Source organism: Colias philodice, chromosome 27, assembly GCF_061535455.1.
Source record: "Colias philodice isolate Cphi_HAF_F1 chromosome 27, ilColPhil1 Martin Lab GWU primary, whole genome shotgun sequence".
Classification (NCBI taxonomy): Eukaryota; Metazoa; Arthropoda; class Insecta; order Lepidoptera; family Pieridae; genus Colias; species Colias philodice.
This window is the reverse complement of record NC_143112.1, coordinates 3,327,785-3,353,505: the sequence shown is the minus strand read 5'-3', so window position 1 is coordinate 3,353,505 and position 25,721 is coordinate 3,327,785. Positions and strand designations below refer to the sequence as shown.

Sequence of the window (25,721 nt, the reverse complement as noted above, 5' to 3'; positions counted from 1 at the left end):
AAATATATAGTTATTTTTCTTGCATTTACAAGTCTAAATATAAACAGAACGTCTCCTTATAATGTTTTTGTTAATACTTATTTAATTAAGCTATTTAATAGTACTCGAAAAAAGGGAGTTAATTGTATTCGGTATGATTTAGGATGACGGTTAAGGCCTTGAACTTTGATTAAGATACCCCATTTAACAAAATATTTTCTGTTATCAACATATATACTATGTAGAAAACAGTATCTGTAGTTAAGAGGGCATATTATATTCTTAGAAATGATATTAATTAGACTTATAATCCATGATAGAGCCATACAATATCGTATATTTTTAAGTTATTGCATAGCTTCTATCGGGGGCCTTGAGCGCGGCGACCGAATGTAAAAATTCCGTAACGAAATAACCTAACACTCCCCATTCCAACCGGCACAGCTATGCGATGCTTTACCGCGGCAGTCCTCGAGTGCCACACGTATTTTTTTTGTTAATTATACAAATTAAACGGGCTTCTAAACTACGTATTAGTAACGGTTAATCGTAAAATGGCTATAATATTAATAAAGTTTTTCTGCTACTTTATTACTCGAAGCATGTTCAAATAGTCGACCATTAGGTATTTATGACTACACGTATGTTTAATGTTTTTCTTTTACTAGTATTGAGGCTGTTTAAAGGTCTTTTTACCGTTTCGAATATTACCCGCGGGTGGTAAAGTGATGATTAACTTATATAACTATTACTTCAATTCAGTGGATAATTAAATTCATTTTCTCTTTTTTAGGGTTTTGTACCCAAAAGGTAAAACTGGACCCTATTACTAAGCCTCCGCTGTCTGTCTGTCTGTCTCCAGGACTCATCAATCATGATAGCTAGAAAGTTGAAATTTTCACAAATTATGTATTTTTCGTTGTCGATTCTGATCATGAATGTGATTTTTCCACAATCACAAATATTCAAAATTGTTTTTCTTTTTAATAGTGTACCTAAATAATGTAATTTCCAATATAAGTAAAAATATAAACTTAAATTAACATTTCAAGTGAAGTTATTTATAAATTCACAACCAATACAAAACTACAATCTGGGAAGACATTGACATCTTTGGCTGACCTATTTTTGATGAAAATCGATCATTCAGAGAGACCTAGAAAATGGAAACTCTGTAATCCGTGTCAACTGATGTTATTTTATTTATACTAGCTGTATCGCTTGACTTTCATGCATTAATTGGAATTTCATTTTTTTATGAATAAATTCCTTTTAATATAAAGTTATACTAAAATCCACGGTCCGAGGGACGAGAAAATAAGACCTAGTTGCTAAATTTTTTCTGTGATTTATACCAGCGAATAAATGTTTCTTCCTTCTGTTTGAATGGTCACCAAAAGTGTACATTAAAAATCATCATAAATTATTATCAATAAAGTGCAAAAAATAATTATGTATTTTTTTTAAATAAAAGAAATTATTAAAAATGTTAACCAACACAGAATTTGTTTATTACTAAAACAGTAGGTAACACATAAGTTTTTTTCTAAATATAAAATCGTCATAAGTGCATAATTATGTGCTTTTGTTTTAAATAAGCAATTTTCGGTACCTATACGTGGAAAGAAATGAAAAAACCATGTTAATCAAAAAAGAATTTGTTTATTATCAACAGTACATAGCACAGCATTTATCGAACGAACGTATAAAAATTATTGCCCTCCGTACTGGAGAGGAAATTACTATTCCGTTGGCAGAATAAATGACGGTAGACGAGCAATTGTTTGAAATGAGTCCCCCACTATACCATTGCTACGTTGTTTATAGATCTTACAGTTTTGAAGGTATAGAAATAGTATACTGAACAGTTTGGGAGCCTAGGTGAATAGTTTATGTAATAAATAACAGTGTTAGATAAACGATCTATTTATTAATTTAATTAGTTTATTATAAGCCTTGGTGGTGTATTTATAATTCCATATTTTTATAAGCCAGTTAAATGAAGATTTAAAGTATAAGAACAGCGGGGCTAAAATGAATACATTTAACTTAAAATTAATCTAATGAATCATATCGTTAATTGCTAGCAGATGCAATTCCTTTATTTTTCGTAAGATGACCATTTTGTCCATCATTTTACTTTCCATACAAAAAATGTTAAATTTATGAATTCGTTTTCAACTGTAAAATAAATCATAATACCTATAATGATTCGCTGAAAGTGACCATTTTAGCTCCACAGCTGCTGTGACGGCCCAATTGACATTGCTAATCAGGCCGTTGGTATTTTATCAAACCCATAGAAATCTAAATAACAAGACACTAGAAGTCGTAAGCGTGCGTGACCTTGTCGCCACTCAGGTGATTTTCACATCACCAGTGCATTCGTCACTGTTCAGTTGCTCTGGAGACGTATGAGTGTATACATGGTGTGTTTCAGCAATTCCCATTGCGGAAATTCTTCCACAAGTTGTAATTATACTTATAAAGGAATAATATTTCATCGGAAAATATTTTTTTTAGAAATAATGCCGTTTTTCCTTAAAATTATAGAATATTTACAAGTATTACGAGTGTCACCATAGTAATCGAAGTAACAATGAATGACACAGTCGACCATTCTTATTATCACGTTTGTTCGTATTGGAGCAAAAAGTCTCATATACTTAGGGATGTTATTCTAAAATAAACCGTAAATTCGTGCGTTAGGATACATATTCAAAAGCTTAATTTAATAGATAAGTTAGTTTTCACTAAAATCAAGCTGTCCAATAAAAGGCATAGTTTACTTGTGTGTACTGTTTAGCTTTCGGTTTGAATGTGTTGATTTTGGCGACAGCGGTTTTCATACGAATTATGACATTATAGCACTTCTATGTGTCTTGTTATTTAGATTTCTATGATCAAACCTAATTGCAAAATAGGGTAGCTACCCAAGTTATGTTCAAGAAATTCAAGAAAATGTAACATTACGGTAAAGTTTCATCCAAATCCGTCAAGTTATTTTTTCGTGAAAGAGTAACAAACATACATCTAAACATACATACAAAGTGTCACATCTATAGCATTAGTAGGATATTTCAAGGCTACTGTATAATTTCACACTACCGCTCGACGTTTAAAATAATAGCCTATTTTATATTTATACCACATTTCGTTACACTCATTTCCGCTTCTGACGCAAAGCCAGTTTGTTTATCATATATTTTTTGTTGGTCGTAAAATAAGAACCCTTTACGCTCTACCCAATTACATTTTACGGTCCAGAGTATAGGACGGACATTTGACAATACGTGCCTGTTTATCTGTGCCCGTTTTATTATCTGTGGCCACTAACTTAGAGAATATATTGGTAAGCTGACGTTATGATTATTTGGTTTTGGTACGTTTAGGTTAATGCCGCGTAACAGAATAGTTGTAAATGAATGTTACTAGTCCATACGGTTATAGCCACTAATATAAAAGTTAGATTTGGTGCACAGATTTTAAATTGATATATTTTTTAGTTAAGTGTGAAAAGATACTTCTACGCAAGTGCGCTCCATCTTAAACCATATCTTTGCTTACCAGCAGGTGAAGTCGTGGCCATTGTGCTTCCCTATTGTTAAAAAAATCATAAATAGGAGTTACATTTGCATTTTGCATGCAACATTAGTATATCTAAATTGTTTATATAATATGATTGTTTAGAAATCATACCTATTTAATACTGCAATTCCACTGTATCACTCTCATCCAAGAACCATTAAAACCTTTCAACTCTCAAATGAATAAAGTTATAAATTCAACGATGGAAAATTTAATTTCCCCAGAATAAACATTCGCAGGAGATCAATACTTTTTTCCGAGGTTGTAAATAACATACAAAAAACAATCAAACAAAACACGTTTTCGACTATAAATTCAAAACGTGAAAATTCATTAAACTCATTCAATACCATGCAGGGAGGGGACAATAAAGAAAATTCATTACCTTAAAAAAACCCATAAATTTTAGTGGACCGCGCTCCATATAGCGTTCCATACATGTACTTTGGGACTGCATTTTCACTGCTAATCTTTTAGTCTATTATTTCAATTTCGTTTTGACTATAGCTTTTATAATCGATATCTATTTTCTGTTGGTAGATCATATTATGTCCTAACTTACCAAAATATAACATACTAGCTGCACTTCCTGTTGGTCTTAGCGTAATGATATATAGCATATAGCCTTCCGCGATAAATGAGCTATCTAACACAGAAAGAACTTTCCAAATCGGATCAGTAGTTCCTGAGATTAGCACGTATATATTAGTATAGATTTTAACTTGCTTTTCGTAGTTTCGGTCGCGTACCTAGATAAAACTTTACTACTTTACTTTACTTTACTATTATTCAAACTACACTTTCACCAAAAAACGATTAGCCATTTTTCCGCAAAAGAGTAAAGGAATATACTACACTAATATAATATAGATAGGAAGTTGTTTTATGATATAAAACTTATGCAGGTTTTCATCTTTGCCTGCATTCAGTATTAAATTTATATGTAATCCAAATTCTTATAGAGATATCCACCTGCTTTCGAATATATATCATTTATTATCCATACTAATATTATAAATGCGAAAGTAACTCTGTCTGTCTGTCTGTTACTCAATCACGCCTTAACTACTGAACCAATTTGCATGAAATTCGGTAAAGAGATATTTTGATACCCGAGAAAGGACATAGGATAGGTTTTATCCCGGAAATCCTACGGGAACGGGTTTTTCTTTGGCTGCGCGGGTGAAGCCGCGGGCGGAAAGCTAGTACTTTCTATATTACAGCCCACAATTCGTTTATAGCAACAAAGTATGAGGCTACAAACACATAATATGTTATACCCCTGTTTCCTATAATGGGACATGGGGTAGGCTTATTTCCCCTGGGCCAAATCCCCCCTTCTCAATATGTTACCAACATAATCGTGTCTGAGTTAATACCCAGCTTATCGTTACTTTTAATAGTGATTGACTAACTAGCCGAAACAGCTGTGTCGAGAATAATGGATTTGGATGAAATAAAATCTGTGGTTTAAAACGGAATTTCATGCGTTAGGGCGTCGCTGATGAAATTTTACTAGAAGTTTTTTCTAAATTATAATTTTACTAAAATTTACTACATGAGTATGAAGTAATGATCATAATATCGATAAAATTTTCTTTAAAAATTTAAGTTCGTAAACGCTTGTCGATATAATATCAATTGTAGATCGTAAAATTGTATGATATAGGTACTCCTTCATAAATGACCAATGACTGTTAATATGAAAGAAAGAAAGAAAGAAAAAAAGCTTTATTGCCAACAAAAGACTTAGACTATCTTAACTTAAAAGTAAACACAATATATTAGGCAATCGGAACAGACTCAGCCATGCTGTGGGCTAACACCCGAACAGCGCTGATTTTCAGTCTGCCCGCGTATTTTCCGAGGTCCTACATTTACATAAATACTAATTATAAAATTAAAAAAATTACATCCACAACTGTTCCTACCAATAAAAGTAAAAATTTATAAATACGTCTACATATTGTACATATAATATATGCATATAAATATTATAAAATAAACAATATAGATATAGATATACTTACATAGATATTAAAAATAATTCAGATAGATAGATATGTGGGCAATGGGCATGTATGTGTATTTATTTATGGGTGTATATGTTTTACTTATTCTCCATGAAATATACAGTTATTTCTAAATCTTTAATTTCTTAAAGACTACTTTACTCATTATATTATTCACGGGAAGACTGGAATAAATCGCGTTTAAAATCCGTTAAAATCTTTAATTTCTGAATGTACAATACTCGCGTAAAATCAAACACTAGAAAATACAATGTATAATACATTCTACTCAGCAAAAAACAAGAAAAAATACACTGAAATTCGCATTTTGCAAAGCTAAGAAATTCCAACCATGGTACGTTCAACAAAATTACATCCCTGACAGCCTTAACGCTCCTGAGGATCAAATCTTCAGGCGTAGAGATAATCTTAAAGGCTTCGTCAACTCGATGTGAATATAATGGCTTCTAAAATAAATACGGAATAAAATGTTTGTAATAAATACGTTTTTATTTGTTAACTGCTTTGATGCGGCTCGAAGGACCATTATCGTATGAGCTGTGTATATTAAAGATGATGTTTGAAAGAAATTAAAATATAATAATCTTTATAAGGTTTAATGCCAGTAATAGGAATAGGTATATTAAATTTGTTTAGCCTAAGTAATATACCTAAATAACTGTAGCTTGCTGATTTTAAACGTGTACGATTTTCTAGCACAAAAACGTTTTTTCGGTCGAATCTGTAGGATGTGTATATTATTTTAATTTTCTCTCAAAACAAATATGTGTTATTATCACAAGTTCATCTGCTCTCAAACAGAATATTTTTCCACTTTTACTACATACTTCATTCATCATCCGCTCCTATTGTTTCTTCGATTCGAACCAATAGTTCGTGATATCGTGCATTCAGCATTAAAAAACTCTATATCTTTACAATAATATCTTATATATAAAAATGTGTCGCAAAATGTGTTGGTAAGCGCATAACTCGAGAACGGCTGAACCGATTTCGATAATTCTTTTTTTATTATATTCCTTGAAGTACGAGGATGGTTCTTATGTAGAGAAAACGTAAATATTATGTACCACGGGCGAAGCCGGGGCGGACCGCTAGTTAATAATAAAAGTTAGGAGAATATTCTTATATTCTCCTAACTTGTAGGCGTAAAGGGTAATAAATATAAAAAGAAAATGACGTCTCAAAGCAGAACTCCCTAACAATTTAAAAATGTTTTTAAACGTTACGAAGAAAATACACAATATCCGGCGCACACAGATTTATTTCTAATCAATGTATAATCAAAATGGATTACTAGCAATGAGAAGGCATTAATTTTAAATTTGTTTCAGGTAAAATATGCGCCAAAAGTGAAAATACAGATTAAAACAGGAAAAAGAATACCGGAGGGGAAAGACGTCGTTGTTGGTAAGTAATTATTTTAATTTATTTTTTATACAACCTCTACCGATAGGGAATTTTGCAAAAAATTACGAACTCGAGAAACAGACTTCCTTAATTTATTTTAGAAATTAATGGTATATGGTTAAAAATTGGTGACTTATACTTTGTTTTAAGTTGATTTTATTCGTTCTTTAACATCCGTTGTTTTTAGGCGTACACAATTATCATAGAGAAAGAAAGGCGTGTGATAAAAGGAGCAGTTTTAGAACGCAACGTGCATAGTATAAAATTATTAAAATACAAACTTCATATAAGCACAAACTACTAGTTCATTTAAATTATGTAATGTACAATTTTAAACGTATTGCGATTTTAAAAACAATTTAAAACAATGTAAATGTAAAAACAATCCCATACAATATCAAATTGCATAAATCTTTCAACAGCCTAGGCTTAAATTTAAACTTTAAATACAAAAGGGGGCTTAGCTAGATTAAATTTCGCTGCAAATACTAAAATTCCATTTTCCACTTTACTATTATTTAGTATTTAACGAGATTTACTGTCATTAACTTGGTTATATCTCAGTGGATTATATTTTAAACTTTCCCAGAAAATTGTTAATTTTCTGCTGGAGATTACGGCTAACAATAATTGCTGAAATGTTTGGAAACAAACTGATTACGTATTTTAATCGTAGATTTATTGTTCATACAACTGTGTATTCAAATGTTCCACCAAGAAAGATCTTTGTCTCAATTGTATCATTAATGGGATATTTGATATTATATAAATTTAAATTTAATTTAAAGCGGACTGATTCTTAATAAAATATTTTTTTTTATGTTAATAAAGATAAATAATGAAGTCTGTTTCTGTTTGAAAAATAGCTTGATCGTAATTAGTAAAGAAATATAAAATTATATGCAGAAGGTACTAACTAGTAACAGAAATTATTAAAACTATTCTGTAATAATTATTTGTTGTGCGTCGTTTTTATCGAAATCGTCTGAACCGATTTTAATGGGATATTTATTGGCAGATAGCTAATATTTTAAAGAGTAATTAATCACTATACTTTCATGAAAAAAAATGTCAGGGTTGCCACAACACCATTAATATGCGAAGTCACGTCTTTCGTCGTTTTTCCTTTTGAAAGTTTAAAATTAACTTTCAAAATGAAAACTTCAGTTTCAATCTAAAGACCTCTGTTCACAATAGGCAGCGATGGGCGAGTAGAGGAAACCACGATAGTGTAGAGGGTTTAAATGTCTCTTATTCATAATTGTAATGGCGGCAAACATGGGCGATCAATTTTGCTGGGCCAACGCTGTCCATTGTGAAGATGACTTATAACTTTGAAAATTAAAACTTCCATTTCTGACTGCCTTCCAAGCCAGAAGTCATGGGTTCGATTCCCACCCAGAGCAAATATTTATGTGATGAACATAGATGTTTGCTCCGTGTGTTAATTATCTATTAAGTAATTTTTAAAATTAAATATGTTTGTTTATCAGCCATTTGGTTCCCATAACACAAGCGAAAGCTTTGTATGGGATCAGATCGTGCCGTATGTGAAAATTGTTAAAAAAAATCAGTTTAAAGTTTAAGTAAATATATTTTCCATTCAGCTTGCACTGCGGACGCGAATCCGAATAATTTGACATACAGATGGGTTTTAAATGAATCGATCATTGGAAACGGGTCAGAGTTGGTGAGTATGCTGTATTTTTTAATTGATTCCGAATATTAATGTGTTTGTCTTTATAATTATGTATCTCTGGACGTATATTGATTTTAAATGTACTTGCTTGTAACAGTTGTATACACATAGTGTTTATTTATTTGCTTTTACAAGGACGCTTTAGCAGTAAATGCTGTGTTTTAGCTGCATTCTGAAAATATGTCTTCCTTATTAAGTAATATTCTTAAATAAAAAACTGACAAACAAAGCTTTTGTTTGTGAGATTTTATGCTGTGAATTAGTATTCTAAAAATTATCCTTCTTTTTATACAATTAAATGCAATAAACTTTAAATGAATATTTGTTAATTTTTTTTTTGTGAAAAACTTTGATTGACGAAATTTTGATGACACAGTATTTTTACCCGACTACGGCAAAGCAAAAGGAGGGTTATGATTTTGACAGGCTATGTATGTATGTATGTATGTATGTATGTATGTATGTATGTATGTATGTATGTTCATCTGTTCCCTCGTAACTTCTAAACTACTTATCAGAATTCGACAAATGACATATCATTAGAAGCGTCTTAATTGTCCGCTGGTTATAGGCTATATGGGGTTTCACAAAATCTAATGTGGCGCCCTCTAGCGGACAAAACATACAGAGTAAAAAAATAAAGTTAAGATAAATATGCCGTGTTTGGTATCATTTGAAAGCTTTTTACTTGCACATTTTGAATATATATATATTACTAGCATTTGCTTGTGACTTTACCTGTATTCATGGGCTGATTGCATATAATTCACATCTTTTCGTTCATAGCTTCTTTATTAGTTCATCAATTTAACTTTTGTTTTATACTTTTTCAGCGTCGTTTTTTGTCGTAGTTGGGTTTTAGTTGTTTTACTTTTTATCTTGTAAATAATATTTTTATAACAGGTAATACCAAATGTAACAAGACAGTACAACGGCGCCATTTTAAAATGCATGGTTTTCAACGTGGTCGGTAAAAGCGAAGAAACAGAAACGCTTGAAGTTACATGTAAGTTAAATTTAAAAGTGTAACTTATTCTAAGTTGTGTGTGGGTCTTATCTATCATCATCCTATCTTCGTAACTCCGTAATAGATGAGCAGTATTGGGTACGGTTTTTCTAAAATTTGTAGAGATTTTTTTGAAGATTTATTAGTAAAATTACTTACATATTTATTAATAATTTAATAATGATGAAACTCGATAAAATTTGTTATTTTTTCACAAGAAACATATAAAGTGAAATAATTAAACCATACTCCAGCTTAAAAAATGTAAATGTTTTATTATTTTTGGAAACACGATTCGTTTTTAAATATAAATGATTTTCAACTCTATTACAAAGCAATACAGTTCATTATCCTCTTTCCTAGATGCACCAACATTCAGAAACCGTCCTCAAGACGTAGAAGCTGAGCTGGGTAAGCAAGTCACGCTAAGTTGCGATGTGAATGGGTTTCCGGCGCCTGAAATAAGATGGCTGCATTTTGAAGAAGATACTAATATTGTGAGTCATATTATTTTACTGCAAATCTTTATAGAAACAGCATTTTTCGATGCAATTTTTACCGTTTAAAGAACCTTTACAAACATACATACATATATAAAATAGGAAAAAATAAATAGACAATAATGTTAAGCTATTGTAATAAAAAAACGTTTAGTTAGTTACTACATAAATTAATTTCATAATTGACGTAATGGTGGCGAACATCGACGATTATTTGATGTTAGTGAACTTAGCAGATCATTTTTAGCACATCAAAAAAAAATGTGAGTTCTTATCGCGTGCAGTTGAGTTCTACAGTTCCTGATACTTTTTAGAAATAGTTCTGGCGTTTTTACCGCCGTAGCATCACGCCGTAGCATCACGCCGTAGCATCACGCCGTAGCATCACGCCGTAGCATCACGCCGTAGCATCACGCTGTAGCATCACGCCGTAGCATCATGCCGTAGCATCACGCCGTAGCATCATGCCGTAGCATCATGCCGTAGCATCACACCGTAGCATCACACCGTAGCATCACGCCGTAGCATCACGCCGTAACACATGCCGTAGCATTACGCCGTAGCATCACGCCGTAGCATCACAGCGTAGCATCACGCCGTAGCATCACGTCGTAGCATCACGTCGTAGCATCACGTCGTAGCATTACGTCTTAGCATCACGTTAAGCCGGGTCCAGGTCGGGTTTTTTCAAATGTCGTTTGTTAAGGTAAAAACGCCAGAACTATTTCTAAAAAGTATCAGGAACTGTAGAACTCAACTGCACGCGATAAGAACTCACATTTTTTTTTTGATCTGCTAAAAATGATCTGCTACGGGAAGTTGGCAGATCATTTTTTCAAATGTCGTTTTTTAAGGTAAAAACGCCAGAACTATTTCTAAAAAGTATCAGGAACTGTAGAACTCAACTGCACGCGATAAGAACTCACATTTTTTTTTTTGATCTGCTAAAAATGATGTGCTAAGTTCACTAACATGATTATTTGTTGGGCCAACGCTGCCCATTGTGAAGAGGGCCCATGTTTTTCCTAATTATGACAATTAAAATAAGTTTTCCTTACAGAGTGTGGGCAGAACAGCTAATTTAACATTAACCGTGGACACTCACACATCTGGTCGATATTTGTGTAAAGCCAGAGTCGATGGTTACCCAGAGATAGAAGCTGATGCATCGATTTTTATTAAAGGTTAGTAAAGATATTAACTTATTACTAATGTAATTCATATAAATTTTTCTTTCTTTCTTTCAATTGAATAGGTACAGAGAAAGTGAAGTCCCATGTCCCCTAGTGGGGTAAGGGGCAGATCCATTATACATCTTTTTTCACTGATCGGTTTTCTTTAGGGACAAGTAGGTGATAGGTAAATTACCTATACGAAATAATATTGCTTACTTAGCGACGCAATTTCTTGCTCTTAAAATTAATATTTTTCTATTTTTGTAACATGTTCCACTGCTGCTACATGATAAACATACACGACTTTCATTTGAAACCAGAACCTCCGTAGAGCTCATTCAAACATATAAATAATCACGATTTATATCCTATGTTTTCATTTTTTTTTATGAAATTTATTAATCATATTAATTGCTTTCATTAAAAACCAACCTTATTTTCCTACTATATTTTCTTCAAAAAATTCATTATCTATGGTTAGAATAACTGTATTAGCTTAAAGTACATATTTTCTATTGGCGAATCCATTAGAAGGAAGGTATACTACGTTTTTAGGTCATCTAGGGTGCGGCGTATTGCCTAGATATACGTGAAGATTTATTTTTAGGTATTTCCATATATTTGTTGTTTGTTACTTGCGTACAAGTACTAAGCATATTATATTACTAAAAATGTAATTATAATTATTTATTTTGCGCTATCCCATGAACATTTCCATTCCTCCCAGGTTGCCTGGTAGAGATTGCTGTTCAGCAATAAAGCCGTATGTTGTACAAATGATGCCTTTTTACAATATTGTTATTTTTCCTTTGTCCTTTCTTGTTTGTTCAATTAATCTTTAGCAAAACCCATAGCAATTTTTGTTGTTTTAAAAATTATGTTGTGGCGCCCGCGGCTTCGCCCGCGTTTAAAGAAAAACCCGCATTATTCCCGTTCCCTTGGGATTTCCGGGATAAAACCTTATCCTATGTGTTAATCCAAGTTATCCTCTATATGTGTGCTAAATTTCATTGTAATCAGTTCAGTAGTATTTGCGTGAAAGAGTAACAAACATACATACACATATCCATCCTTACAAACTTTCGCATTTATAATATTAGTAGGATAGTAGTATTCTACTTCTAGGATAGGATTGTACTTTCTGATGTTTTTGTATAACATATTATGAGTAACTATGTATTTTAAGTAGGCGTATATATTTCAGCCAAGTTTGTATCAATCATGTAAAAATTTCCTCGTAATATGTTGCCCTTTAAATTTTCCACGTATTCAAGTATATTTATCGAGCAAACAATTTTTTATACTATTTACTAGAAAGTAAAAATTTCCCTGGAAACCTACGCGTCATACTCTCCATTCTCCATTTAATTATGGTCCTTTAAAGGTTAAAAACTACTTACGGTTTATTCGTTGAAATTATAGTTTTATATGCAATACTGAGAAAAAAATAATTACTAATTCAAGGAATGCTAATATTTCCTAGTACCTATATTAATACGTTGAAACTTACCTACGCATGATTCATGAACTGGGTAAACACATAGGAATCGAATTGTGAAAGAAAAAAACAAATATTTAAGTAGGTCCTTTGTGTCTAATAAATGAAATGAAACATACTTAATATCGATTTTCTGAAGTAAACAATCTTCAATGTACCTACTTACACTGTTGGATTATTTGATACTAGATAAATACCTTGACTTTGTTTCCAAATAAATAAAAACTGTAATTTTTCCACTTCTTTTTAACAAAAACATCATCCATATCCATTAGGCATATTTTTAGAATAAACATCTCTGTTAAACATTTTCTAAATTCACATTTCAAATTATCCACAACATTAAACGCAATCATATTTAGTTTTGACTTGAAAACAGCTTCTACATTTCAAATATTAATAGACATTTTAATCACCAAACTTTAAAATTTTTCCATTCATTTACCAACCAACATGTTTAATCGATACCAATAACTCGATTAGAAACACAAAGAGAGATCTAAAAGTTCTTCTCATAATAAATCTAAAACACAAAGAATCATTTAACTATCTCTAATAGGATTAACATTAAACGACGTTTATATGTAATTAATATAGATTAAACTTCTAGAAGCGATGGTATGAATAATATTACCGTTATTAAGTCGAAGAACACGATAAAACCCGTTAAAATAACATAATAGATGTGAATTGATGAAAATATTAGGGCTCAGTAATTGATAGTAATTATTCATATTGGAACATGGTTTTGTAATGAAATTGAAGTTTTCAATTGCTTTTTTATCAGTGACTTACTTGGTAATAGATCGGAATATGTAATGTCTTTTTTTTTTAATAAATGAGAAGGTCTAGGAAAGCAAATTGTAATGAAGTTGTATGCAGAGCATAGTGCATTAGATTTTCTATATTTTGATAGTGAAATGATTTATTATGTATTTTAATTAATGTACGGACCATCTACGAATCTTACGTCCATTTTAAAATTGAATATAGGATTTTTTACTTTTTATTGTGTTAACAATGCATTGTTTTAGTTGTAGATACAAGTTATAGTATCTACTTCAGTAATGAATTAATTTGTGTTTATTACACAATCAAATATTTCTCTTGCCAAAATAATAATCTCACTTCCTAAGCACAATTTATTCAACCTTTTCATACTGAATTTAATTTTACTATGAATACAATACCACAAAATAAAACAAAATCTCTTTCCAGGGCCACCAAAAATACTATCCAACGCGACGCAATTCGGTTCCCAAGGTGACACAGTGAACATAGAATGTGCAGCTTTCGCAGTACCCAAAATTGATAACATCGTCTGGACGTTTGAAGGGAAAGAGATAGACGGTGTACATGATCAGGTTAGTAATTATACTATGGCATTTTAACGTTAGTTTAACGGCAGTTTTATGAGAAATATGTTTTTACACATCTTTGATGTTGTTTTGTGAAGATGATTTTAGTTAAAAGGGGAAACAAACTTTATGAATTTATTGAGAAGTCTTCACGTTTAGCTTACTGGATATTTAACATGATACACTCAATAAAACTTGAATCGAGGAATTAATAAGTCGATAATTTATTAGTATATTAATTAATAATCATGCAAGAGCATTCAAAGTTGTTAATAAATTACTTAAACACAGAAAAAAATAACAATTAACATCCTTACTATCGAATATTAGTTATTGTAATGAATGTTTAACTTGCATGAAATAAATCTAATTATCCGTCCAATAAAGTATTACACGAACATTTTAAAATGTCACCTGTAAACTCTGTCACAATTATTAGAATACATTTTTGAAATGGCAGTGTAATACGTTATTCGATGAATAAGTTTTAACCAAGGATTGAAAAATCGGCCCTTATATTCCTATTTTAAAGTTTATTTCGTATTTTAACTCCAAGGACTACGCTTTCCAAGAGGACCTGCAGCCTGGTGGTATCGTGAACTCAACTCTTATCATCAGAGAAAGTCAAGCGAAGCATTTTGGAGTGTATCGATGTAATGTGTCCAATGACTATGGCAGTGATACTATGGATATTGTTGTTCGACCTAATAGTGAGTATTTGGCTTTATTTGAAACATCTTTTAATGAATTTTATTTAGGTCGATTTTCAATTATAAAATGAACATTTGTTTACACAGCAAAACTTCAGTAAGAACTGTAATTCAAATGCCCAATTAATCTCAATAAAGTGACTAATCATAATGCCATTTTAGTTCTAGTTCTCATACTGAAAAGGTTGCAATTCCAAACCAGCACATTATAAAACCATTTTCCCAAATATTTTTCCTAAAACGTACGCAGTCGACATGATAATTGCAAAAATCCCTTTATTAAAAACACAACTTACATTCTAGTGGAATTTTAAAACGCCTGCAATTTTCCACGGAGTCGAAACCTCGTAGATTCATATTCTTAAACCAAGTTGTGAATTACTTGAGGGTACATGAGAAAATCCTCGACTTTATAAGCTTTTCTTTAAAACGTTTGAAATATATACATTTGTGTGATAGTGTAAGCTTGCAGTCGCAAATTGAATTGTCTGAATCGTATTTTTTTATTGTTGATGTGTATCGTGAAAATTGTATTTAACGTAAAAATTTTTTTAGACCAAAACCACCAATCACCATTATATTTTTGCACAATTAAATGGGCTATCTAACACCGAGAATTTTTCAAATCGGACCAGTAGTTCCCGAGATTAGCGCGTTCAAACAAACAAATTATTCAGCTTTATAATATTAGTATAGGTAACTAACTAAAATTGGATAAAACATAACCATTTCTTTCACAGAATCATTCCCGCTCTTACTAATTCTGTTCGGCGTGACCTCCGGCACAATAATGGTAGCAGCAGTGATAATGCTCGTGATACTCTGCCAAAGAAAGCAGAGGAAGAACAAGCAAGTGACAGAGAAGCCAGATGTCACAGTCACTGCGGAAGAATTGTATAAAGATGATCGGAATTCCAATATAAGCGACCTGAAACTGGAGTTGCGGCAGAACGGGACTTGTGATGTTGTGAGTTTTGTATTGTATTGTATTGTATTGTATTGTATTGTATTGTACTGATATTTGTTGGATTTAAGAATAGTGGGTAAGTAGGTGGTATGTGGAATTTTATTTTATTGTACGGTTTCGTTGTTAAAGTAGTGCAGATTTGTGAAATGTAGGTGGTGGCATTTTGTAGGTGGTATTGTATAGGTAGATAAAGGTTTTAAAGAGGTGTTTGGGTTCAATTGTATTTAATGTGTATTCTATTGTAAAATGATATCTGAAATTATTTCGTTTTAATGTTTGGTATAGGTAATACAAATAAAATTAGCATCATCATGAAAACTTAACTACAGATATGAATTTTAAGCTTAGAAGACTAACAAACATTGAGTCATTCCTGGGTAATTGAATCCATGATCATAATATCATATCCAACATTTGATATTATGTGGAATGCTTCTATTCTGTGGTAATAATATTGTTGATTTCAAACATTGCGAACACCTTCCCCTATCGATATAGCAATAAGTGTAGCTATCCGTCGCGCATTTTAAGCTATTGCATAGCTTCTATCGCGGGCCTTGAGCGCGGGGACCGAATCCAGAAATTCCGTAACGAAAAAACCTCACGCTCCCCACTCCGACGGGCTCGGAGGTGTGGCTTGAAGACATAGCATGCTATAGCTTTACCGCGGCAGTCCCCGAGTGCCACACGTCTTTTTGAAGTGAAACTTCTTTATCGGGGTTGGACAAAAATTTAGTGTACCATTTTTGCGTTACGCCGTACGCGTGACATTTTTGCTTTACGCCATATTCGTGACATTTTTAAGGTCATAAAGAAGTTTCACTTCTTACGTGTGTACTCTAGTACACGCATACATTTTTTTATTATTACACTCGACTCTGACACTACTCTCACACACAGGACTACTCGAACACCGGGTCAGACAGCACGCTGTGCTCGAACGCGAAGCTGGGCAGCGGCGCGCCGCTCGCCGGCTCCGCGCCGCTTGCTAACAACTTCCCCTACCGATATAGTAACGATTATAGCGATCCAGCTTATACGGATTATAAGGTGAGTGTAATACGTACAAATAATAAAATTCAGGACATTTTTGAAGTGAAAACTTCTTTAGCGGCGTTGAGCACTTTTTATGTAATGGGTATAAAATCTTAAACTCGCGTCAGGACACGTGACCTGATCGAAAAAGCGTAAGACGGATACCATTCCAAAATATCAAACATGCTCAACGTTAATAATAATCAAGTTTTCACTTCTGCCGGCACTCCCGGAGTGCAACCCGTCTTTTTTTTTAATTGGAAAAAGTAGAAAAAATAAATATAGGATTCAAAGTTTTTGTTAACAATAAAATACATATTGTATATTATTAGAACGTAACATTCAAATTTCACTTCATTTTGTTTTGAAGACATTGACATTTCTTGTCGACCAAAAAATTTTCAACTTTTATTTTTAACGATAAATTAAAATCACAAAGTTTGAAATACTTGATACTTATTCATCATGAGAATTTCTTCATACTTCATGTCAAAGAATTACAATTTTCGTCTTTTTTTGTAACACCATGTATATTCCTTTTACATCAGGTAAATGGATATTCGACCTACGTCCATTACGGCCACGATTATACGCCGGGCTCTTTGAGAGTTCAGTCACCTACGATGGGCAGTGATAAGCTCACGCCGAATAGGTGAGTTATACAGGGTGTCCTATTTGTGTACTGAAAAGAAGTTAGGTGTAGATTTTTGGTGGTGTTGCTATTATAATTAAGATAAGTGAGAACTAAGAAGTATGATTTCAATCCAAGTACACATTAAATGTTTTTTTTTTATGGTTTGCGAAGTTTCAAATTTAATTTAGTTGAAAACATAAATATATTCATAGGATGAATTATTAAAAACTTCCCTAAAAACCGTGCACTAGATTTTTTTTAACATGTGCGAATTAATTTCTCATAACTACACGCCAAACTGATCACATCCATATTCTATTGAAAAATATACCTAGTGAAAAGATAAACATTTTAAAATACCCTCAAAATTTTCATGCACATTTTTTTTCATAATCGACATATAACAGGATTATACTCACTTATCAAGTTGATCATCTATACTCTATCGCAACTTATTTATTCAATTAGACTGCTATTTAGTAGCACTTTCGAATCGTCATTACATACATAAGTATTTTTAACATTTACCACCGATTCGGAAAGCAGTATCTATGGAGAAGAATAGGCCAGAAACTCCATAGTTGCTCTTTTAAAATCATGTCAATATTACATAATATGTAACTTATATCTAACTACATAATATATAATAATATGCCAAAGAACTGTCCTGTGGTTTTTACGCGACAACCCTTCATGGGTTTTTATCGTCCATATATTCCTGAACACTGTAGTAGGCTCTCTGAACATGTATTATGTATAAGTTTTAAATTTAGAACTACTAAATTCTTTAATATTAATATTATGAGGAAATCTAACTTTTCCTACTCATCAAATTGATGATTTAATTAACAACAGGTCAATAAACGGCAGTCTCCCGCGAAGTATAGACACATCTCTGCAGCTGGCGGGCGGCGGCAGTCAGAGCAACTCGCTGCAGCGCGCCAAGCGACAAGGGAGCAACAACGCTATTAACAGCTTAGGAGTGCCTAGCACGGAAGGTAGGCTTATATTGTTATTATACAATAATTAATGTATACAAATCCTATTTAAAATAATAATAATATTATAAATGCGAAAGTTTGCGAGGATGGATGTGTATGTGTATATTTGTTACTCTTTCACGCAAATACTACCTAACCGATTACAATGAAATTTAGCACACATATAGGTGACTTGGATTAACATATAGGATAGAGAACGGGAACTATGCGGGTTTTCCTTTGAAAACGCGGACGAAGTCGCGGGCGGAAAGCTAGTCACAGATAAATGGCAATCTACTTCAAAGCTTAGGAGTTTCTAGTACGGAAGGTAGGTTTATATTATATTAGTTACTAGCGGTCCGCCCCGGCTTCGCCCGTGGTACATGTTTACGTTTTCTCTACATAAGAACCATCCTTGTACTTCAAGGAATATAATAAAAAAAGAATTATTGAAATCGGTTCAGCCGTTCTCGAGTTATGCGCTTACCAACACATTTTGCGATTCATTTTTATATATAAGAAGAAGAAGAAGATTAATAGACTCCTTAGCCCATATACATTCCCACTGCTGGGCCACGGGCCCTGTACAAGCTATAATCCAGCACCCTGGCCAAGTGCGGGCAGATGTCACATGTCATCGAACTTTTGATTTTTCGACATGACAGTTTCCTCATGTTTTCTTTTACCATTTCTAATAGCTTATTATTACAGCAAAGTTTATATTATAATATACCTTGCTGTAATACAGCTTATATTATATAGCCTATATATAATATAGGCTATATATTATATATTTCAATTATTAAATGACATTTTTTTTAATATTCCAGTTCGAAGGACCAAAAAATCAAATTTCATTAATTTTTCTTTTCAAACAGGAAATCGAATAGGCAACGGTGGTATAATCCACGGAGTAGATGTGAGATACGCCGCTACATATGGGAACCCCCATTTACGCAGTGGGATCGGTTTTACTGTGAACACGGCGAAGCCCGCGTCTACACCGGCACCGCCGCCGTATTCTTCTGTTAGAAGTTCTGTTATTATACCTTCTGGTGAGTTTAAAGTAACGTTATTTTTAACAAATTAATAAAAATAACATATTATTCTATTAAAAATAATGTTTCGGTGTTAAATATGTGTCGGTGTTTGAATTTTGCACGCCTCATAAGCGAAGCGTTGAGGTGGGTACTACTGTCACTTCGCGCAAAACATCTGATTTTTCAAACTTAAAATGTCTTTATGTATCATACATTGCACTTGTAAGATAATACATACACACACATATTAAGAAAAAACACTATTTTTAACGTTCATGATATTTTTGATGTCATTTTTGTTATTTAAACTAGTTAAAAAACAGTTTAAAAAAGTTCTGTCTTGGACGTCCGTGTGTCTGTATGTGCGGATCCTTTTTCTTGTTAACACGATAGCGACCGAAATACTTTACTAATCGAGTCTTTTTTTTTCTCTTACGCTTGAGTATGCTCAGGAATAGAACCCTTTCATTTTTCAGGGTCTGATTCGATGTGGTTTAATTGTTATTAAATAAACAAAAATAATAATTAATAAATATTTATTAAAAAAAAATTATGAGGCGTGCACTTTTGGATTTTCCAAATTATTTAAATTTATTAATTTTGAATTGAATACCCTATCGAATTATGTACCTATATTTCTAATTAACTTTGAAAGAAAGAATCATTTATAGTACATATTTAACATACTTTTCTTTAGCTACAGACTACTCTTGAAAATGCTTCAACAAAATATTTTCTATAATCTTTCAATAAATCTTAACGTCACTATTCGCAATTTCCACACCATCAAATTTTGCAAATAAATTAATTTCAAATTATCGTGTGCATACATTCAATACCCGATTCACCAGTTTAGGTACATCGTACATACAATACCACACTGATACAGGTACATTATATACCGTATTCCCGGTTCAGGTACATCGTCCCACTCAATAACGTCACCAACAAGTCTCGCGTCCCCGCAGTGCGCGACGAGCCCCATCACTAACTCCACTATGTCTACGGATAGCGCACAGCCTGTGAGTAACGTTTGATACCGGTATTATTTGGTTTCGTTATCGGTGTGTTTCTATTAAGAGCCCTTTGTACTGAAAGTTTAGGCATTTTAGGCACTGAGATGGCTCGCGCCCGCGTTGCGCAGGAGCCGGCGCGGCATGAACTCCGGTGACCTATGAAGGCGGGTGATTATGCCACAGTATAAATAAATCAGTAGTTCGATTTTATTTGCTATCGTAGGAATGTTGTTGATATATAAATTTACTACTTATCCTATACCATTAAACGAGCAATATTTGCATATTTATACAATTTGTTTGTATATATACAGTGTGGAAATTTTCGATGTGCCCTGAATGGAAAGTACTTGAAATACTAGGGATAGCAAATTTTTCTGAAAAGAAACATTCCTTTTTCAAATTTTATTTTATTATTCAAATCGATAGAAACAATATAAAAGATAATTTATTGTTAATTTCTCGTAAAAATTTTTTGGTCTATTTTATACATACATTTAAAGTTTAAAATGAAACTCTCGTTCTGGATACATTAATTTATTTTCTTCTGAAAATATTGGTAATAATAATTTAAAGTAAAACAAATAAAAAAGGCAAAATAATAATTGAATATAAGTATGTAATAAGTAAGTTAGTGTATTCTGAATTTTTGAAAATCTTTGAATGCAGTTCTATTTCTTTTTAAAAATAAAGGAAATTTGCTATCTCCAGTATTTCTAGTACTTTCACCCAGGGCCCATCGAAAATTTCCACACTGTATTTACAAACAAATATATTAATATGCAAATATTGTTCGTTTAATAGTATAGAATAAGAAGTTAATTTATATTTACAACAATAATCCTAGGATAACTAACAAAATCAAACTACTGATTTATTTATACCGTGACATGCTCGCCGTTTTACTCGCCGCTCGGTTCTAATACGCGAACGGCGACTGCAACGTGGTCGGGAGCAAAACTAGCACAGGTCCTCCCTCGATAACGTCCGGCTGGACTCTGGAGTCTGGCTGCACTGACGTGGTGCGCGCGAGTCGCATTTTACGTATTATATTTTATATAGAAAAAAATAAGGGCTAAATTAAAAATCTATCCAAAAACTTCCCTGTAAAACCTGATTAGTAAATGAAATGTCAAATTTTCATAAACATAGCGTTCCCCTAATTCTCATAAAACTGATTATGCTTTTAAAATCGATGTTACTTCTGATTTTTTTTTGATCGAGTCAAATGTTTAATATTGTGTTTTTATCCAAAAAAGTCACTAGATCAAACGTTTATCTGTGCTATATATTTTTTTAGGATTTTAAATATGATGATTTCTATCCAAAAACCATGATTTAGAAACATACATTTCGGAGCAGGGCCCCTTAAGTAGCATAGGATATCGTTGTTTGGTATTTAATTTTATAATTTTATATGTTATATGAAAAATAAATTATAATTGAAGTTTTGATGTATATTGTAAAACTGAGTTGATTAAATTTTATTTGTAATGACATTGATTCATTATCAGTAATTTCTAAACTAACACAGTTCAGGATTCAATTTTTTAAGCTTATACACTTTGTTGTAAAATTCTTGGTTTTATTAAAATAATAGAAATTAACTATGTTTATCAAAATTCACCATGCCAAACGTAAATTAAATTATGTTTGTATTTTTTTATCCTAGGTCGGAGTAGTAACGTCGTCAACGACGCCACAATCTCCAAGCTCTCATTATATTTTAGCACCGTCAAGTAGAGCATTGACTAATACCACTGTTACCAAGAAAGGTAAGATTAAATATTCAAGTTTAACATTTATTATTTTAACTTTTTCTTTAAATTACGTAGAGTGAATACTCTTGGAAAAGCATTTTACAAGGTTTTAAGGTATAAATACCGTATTGTTTAATAGTAAATTCATACAGTCCACAGTAAATTGAATCAGATTTTTGACTAATTCGCTATAGTACTTAATTATATTATTATAATTAATTATTATCAAATAAGTTCATGAAAAAATTACCTCATTTTACAAGTCTTAACATATTCTCCATTTACAGGTAACGGTATCCAAACACCGCTCGCCACACACGTATAACAGAATACCGGTATTGCAATGATATAATCGAAAATACCGGTATCCAAGGACATAACGAAAAGTGATATCGAACTGTGAAGTGATTTAGTGTGATTTCGAAATAACGGACAGTGATTTGTAACGTTATATTAGGATGCATTTTTTATGCAACGAAAATTATAAAAGTTGCGTGGACATTTTAAAACTAAAATCTTTATGAAATACGCCAAACGGTTTGTTGATAACTATATAAATAGATAATTTTAATGTGTTTTCGTTGTTAACAGCAGAACTTTTGTATTGTATTTTAGTTGTTTAAGTCGTATATTAAATTGTTGTACTATTTCAAATAGTTATCTAAATTAATCTGAACTTTAGTCAATTTCAAAACATCCGACTGAGACTGGTCTATTATTATAATGTATAAAGTGTAAATAACTATGAATAGATAACTTCTTGGCTTCACTATATGGAATAAAACGTTTTTTTATGTTTAGTTTTTAGGTTTTGCTTGTGTTGTCATCATTGTTATAAATAAAAATTGTTATTTTATAAGACTTCCTTCATTTAGCTTTTTTGACGGGCAAATATATAAAATGCATGTTTCAGAACTACATGGTGTTTTTAAGTTACTTTTTTGAAAATGCTTCCGTACTTTTAGCACGACGCGATGTTCTAAATCCTATTTTTATTTATTATCGCATTTATTTCCAGTTAGCCAGATTTAAAAAGTCATGATTTTTTTTGCTACAAAATTGGGTTTTTGTCGCATTTTTTATTTAATTTAATTAGATATTTTGACGCTACAGTTCATTACTAATTTTTTTTATCGAGCTACATTCTAAGCCCTAAGACATTAAGTAAAAAAATATTTTTTTCGTAAACTTCATTTATTTTTCAATAAAAAACCATTTTAGTGAAGCCAAACTATGACTGTTGCACTAATAATGGCCTTTCCATTAATATCTAGACTAGTTAGATCTTAAATTCTTGGTCTTTGTGCATTTTTTATTTAAAAAAATCTTATATCTTCAATAATTAATGAAATGTTTTAGTCATCTTGATGAAATGTTTATAAAAACTAATATGAAATAGTATTTTACTGATTTTTAATAATATATACTGATTTATTTAAAAAGTGCTTAACTTTTTGTTTGATGCCTAAAACCCAACGAAAATTGAATATGTCCTAAATTTAAGCTTTAAACTTATGTAGTGCCATTCATATCGAAAACATATCTTTATCTCAATCTTGGTATGAAAAATCGTATTTTTTAATAGATAAAAATATACTTTAGCTCAGACTTTAGGTAATAGTGCAAAAAAATCTCTTCAGTGGAGTTATTTTAATTATTTCATAGAATATTATTTACTGAATATTCCACAAATTATACAAAAAAAAATGTTTTCACATATCAAAATGACTATGCTCAAACAAAAATTAAAAAATTTAAATCAATTTCATTCTCATTTTCGCTCTAAGACTGACTAGTGTAATTATTTTCGTTTCGATCGTTTTAAACACACTAAAATCATTTTAAATCGATAAATTCTAGACACTTACCGTCCTCTTACATCAAACTAACTTAAAAAAAAAAACGTTATTAAAATGACCGGGTAATTGAAGAAAAAATTTATAAATTGGCTTTTTCTTTCATTATTTCTGTTCTAATTACCATTTTAATTGCTGGCAATTTTTTTTTAATTTCGTTAAGAATATTATTTCAATTAAAATCAATGTAAAAACACTTTATGTCTACTTACAATAATTGCAGAGTCTTCACGTAATAAAAAACAACTAAAGAAACCCCAAACAAAAGTTACATAAACATCCAATTATACGACTCTCAATAAATTTCTAAAAAAGGCTAAAATTGAATAAAACATGACAACAGTGACGTCAATATGGTGAACTTCTAAGCCATTGTTAAGTGACCTAAATAAAGTTATTTTCAGCTGACCTATACGTAACTTCGGAATTCATTTAGCTACTGTTTTGTTTTATATACTGTAAACTGAGTTAAATAATCAGTCCTTAACTTTCGTATAAATACAATATGCTTTTGTTTAATTTAAACACAATATTCTACTGTATATTATATTCATACGTATCTCGTAATAATTCATTTAGGTACAGAATTTTTTAAAAACTAGAAAAAAATTTGATCGCGAGGCGAGATTTTATTTATAAAGCACTATCGGTCCGCCCCGGCTTCGCCCGTGGTACATATTTACGTTTTCTCTCTATAAGAACCATCCTCGTACTAAGGAATATAATAAAAAAAGTAATATCGAAATCGGTCCACCCGTTCACGCGTGATGCCGTGACCAAGGAAGACGGGTTTCATTTTTATATACTTACTAGCGGTCCGCCCCGGCTTCGCCCGTGGTACATATGAAAAATAGATGTTGGCCGATTCTCAGACTTACCCGATATGCACAGAAAATTTCATGAGAATCGGTCCACCCGTTTCGGAGGAGTATGCAGACTAACATTGTGACACGAGAATTTTATATATAAGATTTATATATAGATTTTTTTAATGCTATTAAAAAACTAATTTAGGTACTGTTTGTATACTGTAAATTTAGTTGTATCAAATATTTAATTGGTATAAACACATGCTATTTTAAAGGTATTAAAGAAATATTCATACAAATTAGTATTGCCTATTGAGCATTTGGAAAATAAACTAAACTTTTATCAAACAATGATACTAAAATCGTCCTTATTGAAGTTGCCTATTGATCCAAATCAAATATAGCTCATTAAAATTAACGATTTTGGGTCTAATGTCGAATAATTGAGGTCAGTTTGCCTGTTACCGAATGTATATTATTAATTGGGTATTGGTACATTGGATACAGTTAAATGTATGAAATGTATTGAATATGGTAATATCAAGCGAGGGAAATACTCAAACTCAACAAGGGAAATATTTTGATATCACTTTTAGGAACCTTAAAAACAGGCTTTTATTAAATTCGATAGATCTCGGAAAATTGCAATCGAATGTTACATCATCCCA

The 25,721-nt window shown here is 31.8% G+C and overlaps 2 protein-coding genes across 2 annotated transcripts in view; one reads left to right on the top strand and one right to left on the bottom strand.

The window, feature by feature from the left end:
• LOC149476551 (irregular chiasm C-roughest protein-like) overlaps positions 1-25,047 on the top strand; it is a 105,577-nt gene extending 80,530 nt beyond the window's left edge. The window contains exons 8-22 of the mRNA XM_089711754.1: positions 6,935-7,010; positions 8,618-8,700; positions 9,613-9,715; positions 10,079-10,212; positions 11,276-11,399; positions 14,107-14,252; positions 14,803-14,956; positions 15,697-15,923; positions 16,824-16,973; positions 17,507-17,610; positions 18,448-18,590; positions 19,451-19,627; positions 20,531-20,634; positions 22,301-22,403; positions 22,676-25,047. Of these exons, the coding sequence (XP_089567880.1) occupies positions 6,935-7,010; positions 8,618-8,700; positions 9,613-9,715; positions 10,079-10,212; positions 11,276-11,399; positions 14,107-14,252; positions 14,803-14,956; positions 15,697-15,923; positions 16,824-16,973; positions 17,507-17,610; positions 18,448-18,590; positions 19,451-19,627; positions 20,531-20,634; positions 22,301-22,403; positions 22,676-22,713 (1,866 nt within the window). The 3' untranslated portion in view covers positions 22,714-25,047. The remainder of the gene's footprint in view (positions 1-6,934; positions 7,011-8,617; positions 8,701-9,612; positions 9,716-10,078; positions 10,213-11,275; positions 11,400-14,106; positions 14,253-14,802; positions 14,957-15,696; positions 15,924-16,823; positions 16,974-17,506; positions 17,611-18,447; positions 18,591-19,450; positions 19,628-20,530; positions 20,635-22,300; positions 22,404-22,675) is intronic.
• The window catches only part of LOC149476548 (uncharacterized), a 328,274-nt gene that overhangs the window by 163,392 nt on the left and 139,161 nt on the right, over positions 1-25,721 (bottom strand). The window lies entirely within an intron of this gene.